Consider the following 19,247-nt stretch of genomic DNA (forward strand, 5'->3'; position numbering starts at 1 on the left):
GCTGTAACTTAAAATCCTCCCTTAGAATGGCCCCGCCTTGTTTCGTTAGTGGGACAATGGGAGTAATTTTTCACTGAATCAGCTGTTAGAATAAACATATGAGTATAACCTGCATAGTGCAGAGCTGTGAACAAAAGCTTTGTAGTGTGTTGTGGCATGTGTTTATGAAAGCCTGATTCAGAATTACAATAGAATAGGGCGAAGTACACAGTTTATCCAGATTTGTCATAGAAACAAATGGTTGCTAGTGATGGATAAGAAAACGCCTTTAGCCAGTCCGAGCTCTGAAGCATGCGTAAAAGTTAACGGTATACAAAAAGTTATGAGACATCCGTTGGACAGTTCGGAATGGAGTCCTCCTCAAGGCAGCCCCTCTAAGATTATCCCGTCAGTACAAGATTCTGGGGCTGCTTGCCCAAGTGATGAAGAAGATGAAGATGAGGTAACATTTAAAAATAATAGTTGTAAGTCTTCTATGCAATCAAAACTAATTCATATTTTGGAAGTGTTTCTATATTATTTTATGGTTTAAAAATTAAAAAGTTACGGATGCTTTGATGAAAATGAATTTATCAGCCAATCCTCTCCAAACTCAAAAGTACATAAACAAACCTTTTTGCATAACTTTTCTTGAAATAGTTTTAGGCTATTCGTTTTAGGATGACGTTTTGTTTAATAAAATGCTTTCAAATTCTCCATAGCAAGAAATACACCAATCATAATCTAATTAATAAAGTTCTTTCTCCAAGGATTACTGTATAGATCAGGTCAATGAGTTATTCTGCTAATAACAGTTTGTAGTGTAATATATAATGTTGACACAGCTTTTGAATAAAACATAAAAGTATCAGTACAATTATATTACTAAATATGTAAATACAATTGGCATATTTTTTATTTTGTATTGTAATATAAAGAACATATTTTATCAGATCATTTCAGTGTTTGAGGCAGTGCTTTCACCAGAAGTGACTAGTACTGCAGATGCTGAGAGTTGGGCTGATGAACAGCGTCCACAAAAAAAGAAGTTAACTTTAGATAAAGATTATTTGGCATCTTTAACGGAGTATGATTCTCCAGAAAGTGAATTTGACGATGATGAAATTCTTGGGCACATGGAACCTATACCAGAGTATACTGCTGATGAAGAAAGAAAAGATGTTAGAGGATGGAGAAAGGTAATGGTTGGAGGTGAGTAGCTATCTTATTTGTGAAAATTTAAAATAGCTATAATTGCTATAATTACTGGACCGCCAGTTGCTTCCCAGTTTGGGTGGAGTGTTCTCCTGTTTGAGATCTCTCATTTTATAGTTTGGCAGCAATCACCTTTTAATTCAGTAAATTAGTGAGCTAATTTTTCTTATTAATTAGTAGACAGTGATTTTTGAATTAAACTAAATTAAATTAATTAACTAAAAGTAAGCAAAAATTAACTTGGAGGGGATTATAGAGAGAGTATACAAGCTCTGTTACATGTATAAATTTATGAGCAGTATTGCAAAGAATAAGCGATATCCTGTGGGTAGTTAGTGCAAATTGGGAATATGTCGTTACCTCTAAAGCCATATTTTGTACAATATTGTAGGTCTGAAGTCGTTCCTTTAGATTGCTATTAGCCGTATTCCTAATTGGGCGGAAGTACGTTATCAGAAGCCCGAGAAATGTTTAGAGTAGTGTGCAGGAGTATTTGAGCGGTGTTTCTCTCTCTCTAAGTAGTTATAAGTTCAGTTTTGTTAATGTAGTCTTAATGTGAAGTCTCCAGGTAAGTCTTGAGTCTTGTCTAATATTGCGCCAAGACATTACACTCTTCAAGAAATTGAGAAATGGATAAAGAAAGAATATTTTGTAATAATTGAAGTTTTTGTTTTGTATTGTTTTCTTTTTAATTAATTTACTTTTAAGTCTCTGAACTAACCAAAAAGTAATTTTTAGAGGTTAGATATATTTTAAAGGGTTTTCTAGCATTTTTCTGCAAATTTTTAAATAATAATAATATAATTAGATTAACCGTATAATATATATCAGGACTACTTTTTTAAATTTATGATATTTTTCATCTAGTTTATGCTTTGCTACCTTTGTTAAATAAGTTGTAATTTTTAAATGTCTTAGGTAGTGAACGAGAAATTGATATGAAAGTAATAGAACCTTATAAACGAGTCCTGTCACACGGTGGATATCTTGGGTCTGGGTCTCGAAATGCTATAATCGTTTTCTCCGCATGTTTTATGCCGCACAGAAGTCGAGTTGATTACAGATATGTGATGGACAACCTTTTCTGTTACGTTGTATCTACATTAGATCAGCTGGTAACGGATGATTATGTACTTGTGTATCTGCACGGAGGTACAACTAGTGAATGTATGCCTACGTTTACGTGGCTCAAGAGGTATTTAAATTTTTTTACTGTGTAGTTCTGCTGTATTTTCATAAGGTCCTAATGTATCAAGATAATTATATCGGTTCTGTTTTATCGATGTATAATGAACTGCTACATTAGATATTTGATCAAAGCCATTTTATTTTAACACATCTCATTTTATTTCTGCTAATCCCGTTTCTAGACCCAATTGACTTTCTTGCCGTAGTGATGGAGTTTAAAGGTGCATATTAATGAATGTTAGCCTCCTCACCATGTAAGAGATTTTTGAGTTAAACATTTGATTATAACTTTTGATCACATTAGCTACCCATTTACACACAAATATAAAGTGCTTATGAAATGGAAAAGTAATTGTAAATCGAACAAATTTCCGAAGCGTACAAAAAAGTAGATTTTTCAGATGTATTACAGAACTGTGTACAGTGGCTGGAAGTACACTGTAAAAGCTGCAGTTATAAATTATATATTGATAATTTATGTTTTAATCAAAAGCAGTTATTTGAAGGGAAAGCAAAACTTTTCAAGCTTTCACTCCCAAAAGAAGCTAAGTGGTGCGAAGTCATCACATTTCTTATGATTTTTAAAAGAATTTTAATTTTTGTATTTAATAAGCATTTGCAAATTAATTAAAAAAGGAAATTTCCTTTAAATCGGAGGGCATGTTGTAAAACCTTTTACACTTTTGGTACAGTCTCTGTCGCACTCCGAATTTAATATTCTATACATGGATAACTTTAAGTTCGGAAGTCGTTTTTATGGCATTTTAGAACAATCTTGAGTTCTGCATGAATTTAGAAAACGGTAGATTATAAAAATTCTTGACAATAACAAATATGATTGTGGGCTATTTATTCATTTCTACACCAGACTTCTAAGTCTAGTCAAACAGACAGGACTGGAGGGAGTGTCCTATGCAGTTGACCCTCTGGGTCGCTTTGGCGTAGGATATCTTGCCAACCCTTGTAGTATTCAATCTACTCCTATCAGTGTAACGCATATAAGTGTTTGAAGTTTTAAGTCCTTGAGCTGTATTTTTATCTTCTTATTCACCTGAAGGAGATATTCATCCCATAATCGGATATTCTTCTCCATACAAATTCCATATTCGTAAGAATCAAAAACCTTCCGCAAAGATAAACTGAAGATCACATTGTACGTCCATTTCCTGTCAGTTTCCTTGCGATACTATATTCTTACATTTATTGAATGTAAATATATATTCAGCCGAGTTCCTTTTTCCTGTTCGTTAGTATCTGGGGTGAAATTTAATTTCTTTCTTTAACTGACTTCTTCCTGTTGTAGAAGGAGCCTATTTACTTCAACCCTGCGGGCCACTCAGAACTAACATCTATGTCACTCACAGACATAGACATAGAGCCTGCAGAGATAACTAATGTTTGCAACTAATTTGTTTCAGTGAACCATTTGGCAAATTCTCAGTCACTTTTATTCGTTGTACACTTATATAATATATAATTACTATACAGGGTGACCAAAGTTATATGCTCCACCCACTTTTTTTTTAACGGCGGGAAATTTCGAAAAAATAAAAAACACGTATTTAATCATTTTTAGTCTAGTTTATTTTCAGTGATTGACCCATTTTTCAACCCCTTGTATCTCGAGATACAGCATCCAACTTTTGTTTTTCAAATGGAACGTTATATTTTTGTTGCATATTTTTGTAGTATTTGAGCTCCTAAAAACAACAAAAAATTTTTTTTTATATCGGTTAGGTTTTTCAAAAGTTATGGGTATTTAAAATATGAAAAACAAATTTCAGTTTACTGTCAAAATTACGTTATTTTTTTTAAAGAATCTATTCAAACTGGGCACAACCAACGGATAGGCAAGCCAAAACTCTGGACTCCCACGCTTTGCTTGTAGCAGCACTTATGGTGGCGAAGTCAAGATCTAGGCAGGCTAGAAGTATTCGACGTTCAGGTTGCTTTTTCTACAAACGTTTAGGTAGAGTTATAGGAAATCAACTAATCGGCCCATACTTCTACAGAGAGAACTTAACTGGTGAAAGGTATCCAACTTTTTTTTCAGAGACATTTTGCCAGTTCCGCTTGAAGATGTTGCCCGGCGAGAGTGGTTCGAGGTTAGCTGGGCAGAAATTTCCATTAAAAGTGCGTAAGAACTCATTGTCCCATCCAATGGCCACCTCGATCTCCGGACTTGACCCAAGTGGACTATATTTTGTGGGGATACCTAAAAAATAAAGTGTAAAGTGTCCTTAAACCCGTGGCTTCAGTCGATGATCAGAAACGTCGAATTACTCTAGCCTGCCTAGATCTTGACTTCGCTACCATAAGTGCTGCTACAACCAAAGCGTGGGAGTCCAGAGTTTTGGCTTGCCTATCCGTTGGTTGTGCCCAGTTTGAACAGATTCTTTAAAAAAAATAACGTAATTTTGACAGTAAACTGAAATTTGTTTTTCATATTTTAAATTACCATAACTTTTGAAAAACCTAACCGATTTCAAAAAAAAATTTTTTGTTGTTTTTAGGAGCTCAAATACTACAAAAATATGCAACAAAAAATATAACGTTCCATTTGAAAAACAAAAGTTGGATGCTGTATCTCGAGATACAGGGGTTTAAAAAAATGGGTCAATTACTGAAAATAAACTAGACTAAAAATGATTAAATACGTGTTTTTTATTTTTTCGAAATTTCCCGCCGTTAAAAAAAAAAGTGGGTGGAGCATATAACTTTGGTCACCCTGTATATTTATGCATATAAAGAGCCATAATAGAACTTTTAGGTCTCTGTGGATTTGGTTTTTATTGAGCAACTCACTCTGAAGGAATAGATCCCTGAAATTTTGTCTCGTAATTTATCAAAAAAGGACTAAAATACTTCATGTAACTCATATGCACTTTTAAAGCTTCTTTTTTAAAAGCTCAACGATCCAAAATTAAACTCAACCTTTTTAGAACCCTTGGGGAACACGTGCAAGACCGACCATGTCTTCCAGTGGGGCACGGAGATTTTATACGAAACATATATGTATCTCAAAAATAAATCGGCAAATAATAATAATAGTAAGAAGACGAAATTTATCAATAAGATCGTTTGAGAGACAATGCAGATTTTTTTCGGTTTGTTTTCTTGTTGCATTTTACGTTAAAGTGTGTACTTTTTCTGCTAATGTATTTTTTAAGAAAATATCTGCTTCTCTTTATTTACTCCAATAAGGGCGTAGTCATTTTTTTGGGTACTTACATATTGATGTAAGAAATATTTAACGTTAAAAAAATGAACTATCTAGAATATTCTATTTTTTAATTCGTTTGCCCCTAACATTAATGAAAAATAATGTTTCTATTTGCTTCACAATTGTATAATAAGTCTGTGAGATTGAAATTTTGAATGTTAAAGTAAATGCAATGGAAATTTAGAAAATATAACATTTTTTGTTTTAAAGTTTGTTCGTCTTTTTGACTTATATATTCATTTTCAGACATTTTAAGTTTGAAAAATAATTCTAAGAAAGAAGTAAATTATCTCTGAAAAATAATCTGCAACATTTTTGGAAAACCAATTAAGATTTCTTGTAATCATTAAATGAGAGTTCTGATCCGCAAAACTAAAATCTGATAACTTATATCTAAGTAACAGAAAACAAGTGAGTTGGTGAGAATTTCTGATCTTACATTTACTGCGAGAAACGATTTATGTTAATTAATAATAATTTTAAAAAAAGAAGTAAGATACATAATTTATCAGATTGAAGCACTAATTGAAATAAAAGGGTTTCAAGTAATTTCTAATTTAACAGTTGAAATAATCCATAATTGTGGTTCATTATGTAATTTTGTAGAATATGTTCTAATCTTACAACAGTGATCTTAGCATAGTTCTATTTTTCAGATGCTACCACATGATTGATCGACGTTTACGAAAAAATCTTAAAAGCTTATATCTTGTCCATCCTACATTTTGGCTGAAGACCCTGTTAGTGATGACCCGTCCTTTTGTCAGTCCTAAGTTTTCAAGAAAGGTTCATGTTGTAAATTCTCTGTCTGAACTCTTTGAAGCTGTGCCTTTGGAAGGCGCTTCAATACCTGATAGAGTTAGACAATATGATCGAATCAAACAAAGTATCAAAGCGTCATCATCGACAGCAAGGGTCTAAATATAATCGGAAAAATATTTAAATTGAGTTTTTAATTTTCTTTCATTCCCTCTGTCTGTGATAAACACATGTGAATTCAATCAGAGGGTTGTATGTAAAAAAGTTATTACCCATGCGTTTGATCTGCTGCATCCTACATTAATTAATATCTTGTATAACTATGAGTGGACTAGTTCATTTAACGGATACTGTTGTTAACTAAGAAGTATTTTTAATTATTTTCTTCTGTTGAACTTTTACGAAATATATCCCTTAAAAAAATAGTTTCAATACGTTAATATTGATATGCTCGATCTTACATTTCAGTAAGATGTAAATTTGAATGACAAGTGAAAAATTTAATGTTAAGTTCAATTCGCATTTACATTATCAATATTCTAAATTAATATTATTATTTTGATTTATGTATAAACTTTAAATTGAAATGTTTATTCTTGTACACTAACTAATTTTGAAATTCAAATCATTACTGGTATGTAATGTAGGATATCTGCAGTCCTTCTTAAGTATACCAGCTTCAGTTTTTTTCAGTAGTACAAAACTGGATCTTCAACCTCCAATTTAAAAATTTAAGTGGCCTATTTAGTAAAAAACAAAAAAAACATAAATAACTTGTAACAGTTCAATTAAATGATGAAATTAAATTTATATATGTATATATATATATATATATATATATATATATATAAATTGTAAGCCTCTGCTTATGCAGTGCTCAATTTAGCAATGTCGGGAACAAACATTCCATCTCATTCGTTATTCGGCGTAGGATAACTATAAAAGTTATGTACATACTTACGTATACATGTCTAATTTAAGTATGTTTATATTTTCATCGGGAGAATATTTATAAAGCACTAAGACTCCATGGTAGCCGTGCGCTATGCTATGAGATATTGAGTGAGTATTCGATACCTGGTCTTTGATTTGGATTTTATTTAATGTTGAAATCAGAAATTAATAGTCAAGTAAATTTGCTATCCGCGTCCGTCCACGTCACCTGTTTGGTAGTTGGACATAAAGCCCGCTTGACAAATTAGGCATTACATTTATAAAACTGCACATATTCTACACATTAATGTTATTGTTCTATTAATAAAAGTATGTGCTCGATTGTGCAGGGGAGAACACATTGCCTTGTATGATGATGCTTAAATGGATAAGCATTTATTTCTGAGTTACACATCTAGTCAAAGTTTATTTTCAATATTGCATAATGCGCTTAAGATTAATTATATGCATATTTCTTTTGATATTATAATTTGTATTTTGCTTAAATACTTAAAGAATTACCAAATTTTGCCTATAATTCAAATTATTTACTTAGAACTTTTAAAATGAAGGCAAGATCTGCTTTGTTCGAACTAATGTGTAATTGTTAACATATCACCAACAGTTTTTAAAAGTTTTGAAAATAAACACCAATGTTGCGTGTGTCTTTGAATTAAATACTAGCTTCATATATTTATGTATATGCTTCTATACAGGGTGGGCTAATCGGGTCAACATTTTTTTCAGGAAACTAGCATATTATAGTAGCAGTTCTTTTATTTCACGTTTCTGCAGAATAATATGGTAATTTTTTTTTTGGTTAGAGCATACCTAAAATTTAAGCCTTGTTTTTGAAATCCGGGTAAACAAGCTTATACCCATATTTTTATTTATTTTTGTTTGCAGCTTTTTCGAGAAAGCCACAATATTCAGGTTATTTTATAATCGGAAAAGTGTATGAGTTTGGTACAATTTTAATTCATTCTCTACATTTGCTTTCTTCTTAGACAGTGGAGTAATCATTGAATTCAAAGAAAGACAAGAATTATGATTAAGAGATACTAGATAGGACTAAGTAATTTTCCAGTTGCTACGGTTGTCTTTTTATTTTAATTTGTGAGAATTTAATTGTTGGTTCCACTTTTACAAATGCGTCTTTATATAATTATAAAGTTTGGTACGAAAAATTCTGATTATGAAGTATTCGTAAACTTGTCAGTTAGATTTAACTTATTTCAGGGTATATATTACACCACAATTTATGCATTAATATTAGATCTACTCGTAAGAGAAGAAATCTCTTAATTGTGCTAATCAGCACAATTAGCTTAACCACTAAGCTAATCAACTTAGTGATTGGCGCATAGAACTCTCACGCGAAGATATCGGATTTGAGTCCAGCATGCCCATTAATTTTCTGTGCCAATGACCGCAGATGTTAAATTAATGAAAAGTGAGCGTACTCAATGTAACTCCCCAGAACAAACATCCTTCCATGTTTAATGAAATCCAGTTAGTCTAATAATTATGACCTGATACTGACTAACGCAGCATATTTTGAAATTTTTCATGAATGCAGTTACTTGGGTAAAAGTGTAGTTCCCTTAAAGTTATGCAATCTTATTATGTTAATAAATGTCTTGTAGTAACTGAATCTATGATATGTAAACAAATGTCTTGTAGTAACTGAATTTATGATATGTAAACAATTTAAATTTTTAAACAATATTCGTTTGTTTTCGTTATTTAGTTTACTTAAATACATCTAGGCAATGGTTTGTATAATGATTTTAATGAAAATGCGAAAATATCAAATTTTTAATTGTAATTATTATAAAATGTGCCAATATGCTTGAGAAGAAAAGAAGAAATTAATACTATTTTGTAATAATCCTGAATTCATATTTTTGTTTATTTGTATTTTGTATAGAGTCATAAATAATTTATAATGATATCAAAATTCTGTTATTTATCTTAAGCCTTTTTTAGTTTTAAATTTATAAATTATTGCAATGATGTTGCACCTTCACTACTAGTTTTATTTGAAATAGTTAAATAGAAATAATGTTCGGTTGGCGATAGAGCGCAAACTATTAGAAAATCGGTTAGAAAGATGTGAGCACATAAGAATTTTAACTATTGTATTTTAAAAGTTGGTTAATTACATACCAAGAACGAACTTCAACTTATTTGGATTCACTATAGCTAACAAGATATTTAAATTTTTTTGTTTACTTCGAATGTTTTCTAATCAAACGAGAAGCCTTGAATGATACTTGGTAATAACTTGATGAAAATATTATCCGTAAAAAATGCATAAAGTTTTGCTTTGCCATTTTCAAAAATATATAATTGTCTTCCATCTTCCACGTTCAGAACACCTTGGTTCGCAGGTAAAAGTGTTCGTTGAACAATTTTCTTTTATCCCTTTCAATTGCTATTTATAAGCTTGAGCAGTCTGTTATTTTGAGTAAAGCCACAACATTTTAATATGATTGGTTGCATTTAAATTCAAAACATTTGTTTGATCGGCATGTTGTTGGATTGACACTTACTCCAATCAAACTTTGTGAACGAAAAAGTGTTTTGTCCCCAATCCGCAAAAACTTTTGTGCAGGAAAACTAAAGGATTTACCTTCTGAAAGCTTAGGATCCCTAGTGTTCACAATTTTGTATCTTTTATTAATATCAATTATTAGGAAACCTCTTTAAATAGCTTCTAATTTAACTAAATAATGAATTTAAGGAGATATAAAACGCCCGAATTTAACTTCTTATTTTGTTAAAATAATTAAATAAATATTTAAAGATATAAACAACGAATAATATTGACTAAAAAAAGATGAATCTCAAGAAAAAATATTTAAAACATTATTTAAAAAACTAATTCATATGAAAGTGATATTGACAATCTAAGTCTATATTAAGTATTAAATATGAATGTAAAATATTAAAATTTATGTATAAAGAAAAAATAAGTATAAATTTTTGTGTAAATAAATATTTGAAGTAATTACTTAAACAATATAACATGTAGATGGTTTATTTTTGGCCTAAATTGTTTATGTACAATTATTGTTGGCTGTCTTTTGATTATTTTATTATTTTTATACTTTATTTAATTATTTTATACTTATTTATTTTTATAAAAGTAAATGCACTATAGACAATATTTAAGTGTATTATACACGATATGGCTAGTGAAATGTACATATTATGTATAATGAATGGTATGGTTTGTATCCCTCGTTCTTAATTAACTTTTCATATAGCTCAGGGGTATTCGCTTGTATTTAAAAAATAAACAAATCAATAAAAACAAAAAGCAGACAAATAAATGAAAAATGTATGAGTCATATAATAGATATTTGTGGAGTTTTAAGCTTCACCCCACTGATGTCATTTTTGCTATATGAATGTGAAGTACATTAATAAATATTTTTGTACGACATATGTAATCATTTGTTGACTGATCGAATTATATAGCTGAATGTCTCTCACTCTGAATGGTAAAGAACTGTTGGGAAATAAATTAAATAAAATAATTTTTTTTTAAGTTAAAACTATAATGTGGAAAATAATAAGTGATAAATTGCTCTATGATGGTGAAAATTATTAATAAAACTATTGATGAATGAACATATTCCTTTTAGAAGTGTGTTAAGTAATACAGATATAGTGTGGTCAAGGAAGTGTCTTTTGTTAAATAAAGTTAAATTGCAACTTTTCTTATTGCATTTCTTGTTTTTGTTTTTATTAGCTCCTTCTAAGATATCCCAATGCAAAAGAAAAACATTATTGCAGGTCTAAAGTCTATTGAAACACACTATTTTATCAAGGTGTTTACCATACATTTTTCTTACTCCAATCTTTCTTAAATGGACTAGATTAGTAAGACTTTTAATCTACCTCAGGATGCTTTGAAACGATTTTGCCTTGAACATTTATCGAGAGTGATTGATTTAGGTATGACATAAAAAAAAAAAAAAAAACGTAGTAACTAAAGAAAAAACAATTAAGGCTTTTAATTAATATAAAGACGTTCTTCAGAAAAAAAAGAAAATTGGGATTCATTCAAGCTTCTTCAATTAAATGTAAGGAGGATGTATACCAAGTTTATTTCCTTGAAACGCCCCAAATATTGATTTGCAATTAGTTATTTAAAAAGTTTCTGCCCTTAACTTTTTAAATTGCCAAAAATTCTACTAACTGTCAAATATTACTGTGTGAGAAAACAGAATATGTGGTGAAAAATCTATTCCATCAATGTGTATTGAGCTCCAGTACAAACCCATATGGCTTATTTATTTAAGAAAAAAAACTACCTTCTATTCTATCGATTACAGCAACCATCAGCGACTGTACCCACTTGTAGACACTCCTTGTTACAGAAAATAGAAAATAAACAACCGAAAGTCTGGACACTATATGCATACATAGTAAACATGCATAAACTATAATGAAACACTGTCCCCACAATAGACTGTGATCGAAACTGAATACTGAAAAAGAAAAGGTCTCCCAGCGTTCGTGAATGATGGGTTTTTGAATAGAAATAAAGTAACATTAATTTTCAAATAAAAAATTTCTGTCATTTAATCGTATTCTTCAACTCGAGTACAAAATATTTTGGAGGTAGACAAAAAATTTGCAGTGGAGAACTAGTAAGAAAATTTATGAGCTTTTTCTTCATCAACTGCAAAAAAATAAATTGAGTTTTTACTTTTGTTTTAAAGATTATGTTGTGCATATATATGTATAAGATATATAAATCTGTCCAATTTGGAGGAAGCAAAGGTATATGATTCTGTAAGGAATAAGAAGCCTTCAAAGTCAAGTTTGAAATGGTTGATCACTTTAGGGACTTTATTTTCTGGCAGCAATAAATAGCCCGAATATTTCTAACATAATTTCTTATTATAAATACTTTCTCGCGAAAAGTTCTTCTCCTCGCAGTAAATTATTTTTTTTCATCAATGTACTCTGGTAACTCCTTAAAATTTCATTTGCAAATTATACTAATATAAATACATAGGATCAATTCGGTAATAAACGGGAAAATAAATCTTCAACCGACTTCACTGCTGCAAATTATATACATATATATATTTATTTATTTTAATCATATTATCGTGACTAGAGAAAAATTACATCACAGATAATAATTTTTTTTTTTAATTTGTTAATTTTTAAAACAACCATATCTACTACAATTAAAAAAAATAGTTACATTACCATACTTCAACATTTATATATAATTTATTTATAAGAATTATGTACAATAATTGTTCATCAAAAATTTTCAAAAATAAAAAGAGGTATACAAAAGAAAAAATAGAAATCTCAGCAAAAACAGTTGTCTAAGCTATAATTTTTAATTATCCTTTTGACCAGCTTTCATGCTAAGAGTAAAATAAACATTTTTTTTTTTTTTTTTTTGCTAAATTTATGTATTTATAAATTGCGCCAATATTTTTAGATTTTAAACCTGACTCTAGTATCAACTCAAAAAATATATATATAATATATTTTTTAATTTAAGGCGCATCAACATCTGACGTGCTTTGGCGCCTTGAGTCTTTTTTCAGTGCACTGCTGATCCACGGTGTCCATCACCGTCAGTGAGCTGAAAGAGGCTCCTGGAAAGCAAAATATCTAAGGGCAGGCTGGACTCTAACCTGGGATCTCCGCGTGGGAGTCCGTTGCACTAACCATTCAGCTAATCTTTTTCCAAACTCAAAATACAATTACCATTAAATATTTTCGTATTTTATTCGGATAAAGTCTATAGTAAAATAAAAAGAGAATTGCATTACAATAAGTGCAAAAAAGGAATAGCAGTGCACTTATTCATAATCATTTTGATATTAAAGATTTATGTATTTATATTTTTTTTTCATTATAATGAATTTTTTTTTGCAAGATTATCGCGTGATCAAATTTTTAATCCATTTGATTTATTTTGTATATATACTTTTCCTTTTATTTTTTCTATACAAAAAGCTTCATAGGAGCTAAATATATACTTTGTATTTTTAAAAATATTTTATTATTTTGCAGTCGATTTTGTGCAAAAAAAGATAAAAAAGAAGAAAAATTGAAGGTTTGTAACAAACATAATTGCGAGGCTGAATTGTTAAATTATACCATTAAAATACACAATTTGAGATTACAATTACGACAGGATTCAATGAAATTAAATTTTAAGATTAAAGAGCAAATTCGTAAATATAACAGAAGTAAAAACAAAAGATTTATAAATTACCAATATTGCAACAAATCTGAATTCAGCCTAGATAAGAGAATCTAGCAAATTATGTAAATTGTTGAAAATTTAAGCAATTATTTTCAAATTCTCATAAAATTATCCTGATCAGATAAATCCTCAAAGTAAAACACTTTTATTTTTTATTGAAAGAATTTCATTGTTCCGACAATGTGAAAACAAAGCGTGATATTCTAAAGAGGTGGATACCCTTTGCTGTTTTAGTAAAAGAACTTTCTAGCACAAAACTAAATTAAATATCAAAGAACAAACAGATGCACAGCCATCTCTTCTGATTAAAATCAAATTTTTCAGGAGGGCAATATTTAGATTTTTTGGAAAAAGTAGAAATTGAAAGACTAGAGGGAAGCCTTAAAAAAGGAATAAAAATCTTAAGCTTTGTCAATCAATCTGACAAGGATAAATTTGGGTCCTTAAATTAATTGCTTAAACTTACTAATTTTTCTTGTCACTGTATTAATAATAATTAAAAAAATACAATTATGTGGATATTATATTTTCTTAAAAAAAACGTGGAATTGAAAGGAACATTTTTGAATAATATAATTGTTTAGTTTTAAATATAATTATTTACACATAAAGAGGACGATTAAAATCAGTCTATATTTAAAAATTATACACAAATTAAATTCTATACCAATGAATTATAATATGTACATTATTGCACTGTGCACATTTTTCTAAATAGGGTAATCGAATTTTCAAAATTAATCTACAACTTCTCGTCTAAGAATGAGGAATTCACACAAGAATATCAAAAAGAAAGAAAGAAAAAAAAACATGGTTGAGGCACAGGTTACATTTATTATGTACAATAGAAATTTAATTAATTATTTTTTCAAACTGTTTTAGTCCAGTTATTATTAATATGCACGTAAGGATCTGCCCAAAAATATCATTTGTTTAATAAATATATTTTTCGATTGCTTTATGTTATATAATTTCAAGCATTATGCGAATCATAAACATAAATGAATAAATTGTTTTATCAATCTTTACTATCATAAGTACACCATTAATATTCTTAGCAATCTTTTATTTGAGTTGTTCAATGTGTTAATGGGTTCAATTTTAGCTTTTTTATTTATTTTTTTATTCTTCTAAAAGTTTTATTATAAATTTGATTTCATTTAGTACTTTTTCCTGTAATAATTATTTTCGCAATAATGTTAATTCTTTTATTAGCTTGCTGTTTAAGTACGAAATTGTTATGCTTGACAGGAGGGCTTAACTAGTGAGTACAAATAATACATATATATAAATTGGTACAAAAGGATTGCAGGATTTATCTGATTTTTTCTTACTAAAAAGAGTAACTTTATAATAGATAATTTTGCATAGAACATAAAAGCAATACTAAATTATGTTCTGACCATTGTATCAATTTGTAAAAAAAAAAAATCATCTACCACCTACAAATTTCATGGACCGTAGTGGATGATAAAAAGTAAAAATAACTCATCTAGCTTGAGTAATGTGCAATAAATATTCGTTCAGTAGACACATCAAGGTATCATTGACAGGACTAATAATGTTAAGAAAAGTTCTAAGAGAGGCAAAGAAAACTAGTGAGAAACTAGCTAGCTAATGAGAAGTGGCCAAAAAGTGGTCAGGAGGTGACAAGCACCTCTTAAGAAAAGTATATATCGAAGTATTTATTGTTCTTAGCCGACTGAATCAAGATTCAGCTTCTTTATGAAATCAAAAATTCATAACAAAGCATGAGCAAGAGCAAGCAAAGAGACTGCAAAATTACGATTACTGTGCCAATCAATCAGATCTGGCAGTCGGTTAAGCCTCTGCTAAACATTAATTACGGTTAACAGCACTCTGTAGTTTAAAAATTAGAAAACTTTTTCTGGCAAAGTTGCAATAGTCTTATTAACGGGTCTTCGAAACCCACCAAAAAGTGTCTTAGGAATAACTTCCTCCTTAGGCTAGAAAAGCCAAGTCCTTCATTGCCTTCTTCCCATGGTTAAAGGGCCAAAACATTTGACCAGATCAGTTTTGCGTAACCAGTTGGTTTCAATTCATCAAATACGTTTTTCTTTTTTAAAAAGCATTGCTTTGGCTAGAGCGAAGCGTACAGAGGGGTCATTTAACAAAAACAAAAAAAAAACTGAAAAAATTAACCTATTTCTGTTTTGTTTTTCCATCTGTGGCTCCTCTTTAAGATGACATCAGCCAAAAGAGACTGAATTAGTGCTGGAGCAATATTATTTTACTATTCAAGAGATTCACTCTAGTGCTGGCCCGTGAAGATACAAAATCCAGTTGGTCCTACCAGTGGAGTGGCCAATCTGTCTGCCTTGTCAGTGGGAATGCTCTACAATTAAGCTGAAGAGCCAATGCCGATTGTAGCTCCAGCTCACATCGAAATTCTCTTAAATTGGTAACATTAGACCCTCGTGATTTTAGATAGATAACGTTTATTTCCAAGCTAATTCGCTTGAGAAATCTTAACCATATTTCACCAAACGCAAAATATAATACATTTTTAGTTATTTTTTGTTACCTAAGTTTAATTTGTACCACACTTATAAACTACCATGCTATAGTAAATTGGAAATATTTTAATATTTTGGAGGAATTTTTTGAAAATCCATTTCTTCACTTACTGGTTTAACCCCAAATTACTTTTTTTTTTTAATTAAAAAAAAATCTTTCTTTTTTTCTCATTTGTTGTTGAGTTATTGTGAAAAATAATTATTCACTGAACCAGTATTTTTTTGGCAAATACAAAATTAAACAAAATAAACCTTATGTTAGAATGTTTTTTAAGAAAAAGAACTCAGATGCCTTACATCAAGTATAATCATAACTCTGAACAGTAAATGAAAATGTTAAGTTATCGTGTAAATGACAGAGAAAATTATATTGCGGTGAATTTAATATTATCGACAGTTTGACACTGAATTCTTCTCTTGTACGATTATTAGTCATTTAATTGAATACAATAAATCTAACAATAAAAGTTTTTAAAAAGAGACGTCATTTTACGTTTTTCGTAGCTAAAATTGAAATTCATATAAAATAAAAATTATATCGACATCCGATCATTTCTATTATGTGCGAAATAATGAATTTTTCTTGTAAGAAACAAATATAACTTTTAAGTAATTTTGCCATACTAAGTACATTTGGGTTACTATTGTCCTAAAATTCGCAGTTATGCGCTAACTAATACATTAATAAATGTAAATAGAATTACATTTAGGTCACAAGGATTGAAAATAACATTTAAGGTTCTTATTCATTTACACGTTTATCATACGATAACAAAGTACTTTAGAACAAAGAGATTTTACCCGAATTAAATTTAATATCAATTACAGCAGTTCTATGCTAATATGTACACCATTTGTTTGAGCAGGGCATAATGTTGATATTCCTTCCATTAAGCGGCAGATTTATTTTAACAGCCGTACATATTAATTGAATTTTTTTTCATTTTTTCTGTTTATTCAAAATTCTCACTAATTTCCAGCTAATACATTTCTTTCTAATGCCACAAGAGAATACTTTTTATAAATTAACAAGTTATTCTTTAGGACTAAAAATATAAAACATGAGATTAAGATACTATAAAAAAAATTCAAATTTAGTACGCTTCTCAAAAGGAATGTTAAAGCTTCATTACAAATATTTATATATTGACCTTTTTCTCATGATTATGAAATATTTTTTTAAAAAAGAAATAAATTTGGAAAAAAAAGAAGAATTGAAAACATGCAGATAATAATATTAATTCAAGATATAATTATGGACGAAATCGGTATTTAAATCGATTACATCCTGGTAAGAAGTCATTTCAAAATTAGAAAGGATAAACTAGATAAACGAAAACTTAATGGAAGATAGTGTTTTAGGCAATCTTGGAGGATCTCACTGGATCGTCATAAGAACGCCTGGCCGTGTTCGACTCCTCTCAAGAAATTAACATTTTAAAAAGTATTTACTTCTAAACACGTTATCTCGCGTTTCTGCAGTATTTTCTTCCTGCATAAATATGTAGATGCTAATTCAGCACTAGTAAGCTTGCTAATAACTCGTTTGCATAAGGTAATAATTTCAAATTCACCAAACCGAATAGATTGAGATTTTATTAAAAATTCTTTGCCAACTTGTCTCGGTAATCTAAAACAAAAAGTTTGCCTTCACTATCAAAATGTTATGTACTGGAAAGTACAGAGAAAAATTGGTATAAACAAAATTCTCGAATCTAAAACAGTTTTAATAAGTTAGATAATAGTGCTAATGACCATCGCAGTCAATGCGCCGCAAAAAAATGTTAGATAACTCACAAATATTAATAATGAAGATTAGAAAATACTTTTTATATTAAAAAATAATTGAACTTTTACAAAGATTTTTTCCTGGTAATAAATAACTGAAACTTGTAGAACATCTATGTAATGAGTTGAGTCAAATAATTAATTGTTAAATAAATGCGAGCTAACTTTCTAAATTGGATCTTATATCATTTTAAATTTTAAAGGAAATAAGTTTTAAAAAATTGTTGGACCGATCGTTTTTGATTGTAAATTTCCTACAAAACAAAATTATATTGCACCTTAGTTATTTTTCATTACTTTAAGTAATTGAAATTTTAATTAAGATGAATTTTAAATTTATCCTAATTTTTTACATGCAATTAATTAGCAATGATCAAAAGGTAGATTCAATCCAACCTTGTTCTTTGGGAAAAACGTTAAAATTTAATTAATTATAAAACCATAATTGCATATAGGTTTGGCCAGCGTTAAAAGTAAAGTATACCTGTTGAAAAACTAAAACCTTAATTCCTTAACCAGCACAAGTGCATTAAGATTTTCAAGTGATTAGGATTGCCTAATTTTTTTTGATGTAACATTTCACTTAAATAAAAGATCATATAGTTTTTAAGAGAAATTAAAATTTGGAACGAAGTAGGTAAATTACTTTTGTATCGTCTATTATAATTGTGAAAAGTTTTTACGCTTAAATTCATAGATTTAAATCCACCCATAAAGTATGAAGGGTGAAAAGAATTTTATTTGTTTAATTGTTGGCAATAAAACTGCTAGTGTAACACAGAAATGTGATGACATTAATTTTCTTTCTTTAAATTAAAATGTAATTTATTTATATTCTAGATTAGTGGTATGGTAACGTTTAGAAATAACCGATGACTTCGTTACTCTATTACCAGACATCTAGGCAGATGTTCCCTTAAATATTCAAACAATTCGCTAGAAGCACCAGGGCAGTTGGTTAATTCTAATTCTTGCAGATGGCGCAACTGAATGAGGCTCGACAGTCCACTAGATGTTAACAAAGGGCATCCTGCAGGCAAAATAATATAACTTGTATCTTTAAATAAATGAAAAAAAAAACATTATACTTTTAAAAATTAATCTAAATGAAACTTGCTCAAAATATAATTTTAAAAGCACACCTTACCGAAGGGTTCAATATGATGAAGTCAGTTTAGGTTATTTGGCTAAATTTTAAACCTTATGTTACCCTGTGATAGCAGCATTTTTTGATCCGTGTTGATCCAACAAAATTAACTATAAACTGGGATTACCTAGAAGGCAGTCTAGATTCCAGATTGACTGAAATGTGAAACAGTACCAGCTCCTCAGACGTTTCTATCCAAAGCCCGATTTCTTCAAATTCGTT

The 19,247-nt window shown here is 29.5% G+C and overlaps 2 protein-coding genes across 5 annotated transcripts in view; one reads left to right on the plus strand and one right to left on the minus strand.

Annotated features, from left to right (window-relative positions):
• Positions 1-74: 74 nt before the first annotated feature.
• LOC141449438 (protein prune homolog 2) lies at positions 75-11,034 on the plus strand. Of its 3 annotated transcripts, none has more exons than XR_012455518.1 (5): positions 75-442; positions 933-1,191; positions 2,113-2,389; positions 5,852-6,024; positions 6,262-6,400. XR_012455518.1 is itself a non-coding variant. In XM_074118885.1 (4 exons), exons 1-4 carry the CDS (start codon positions 251-253, stop codon positions 6,524-6,526), a joined length of 993 nt encoding a protein of 330 aa, XP_073974986.1. In that variant the 5' UTR covers positions 76-250; the 3' UTR covers positions 6,527-11,034. The 3 variants fall into 3 exon arrangements, 1 of the variants encoding a protein (XP_073974986.1); XR_012455514.1 differs by having other exon boundaries at positions 5,852-6,016; positions 6,262-6,395; XM_074118885.1 differs by lacking the exon at positions 5,852-6,024 and having other exon boundaries at positions 76-442; positions 6,262-11,034.
• Positions 11,035-12,388: 1,354 nt separating this feature from the next.
• LOC141449379 (uncharacterized) overlaps positions 12,389-19,247 on the minus strand; it is a 73,383-nt gene continuing 66,524 nt past the window's right edge. Inside the window, exons 5-6 of one of the 2 annotated variants that reach the window (XM_074118792.1) lie at positions 18,772-18,908; positions 12,389-17,720 (exon numbers count right to left, since the gene is read on the minus strand). In XM_074118792.1, the coding sequence (XP_073974893.1) occupies positions 17,661-17,720; positions 18,772-18,908 (197 nt within the window). In that variant the 3' untranslated portion in view covers positions 12,389-17,660. Of the gene's footprint in view, positions 18,909-19,247 lie in introns of both variants that reach the window. The other variant, XM_074118796.1, reaches the window with a different exon arrangement.

The sequence above is a fragment of the Rhodnius prolixus genome, unplaced genomic scaffold (genome assembly GCF_049639745.1).
Source record: "Rhodnius prolixus isolate KJV_2025 unplaced genomic scaffold, Rpr scaffold_1, whole genome shotgun sequence".
NCBI lineage: Eukaryota > Metazoa > Arthropoda > Insecta > Hemiptera > Reduviidae > Rhodnius > Rhodnius prolixus.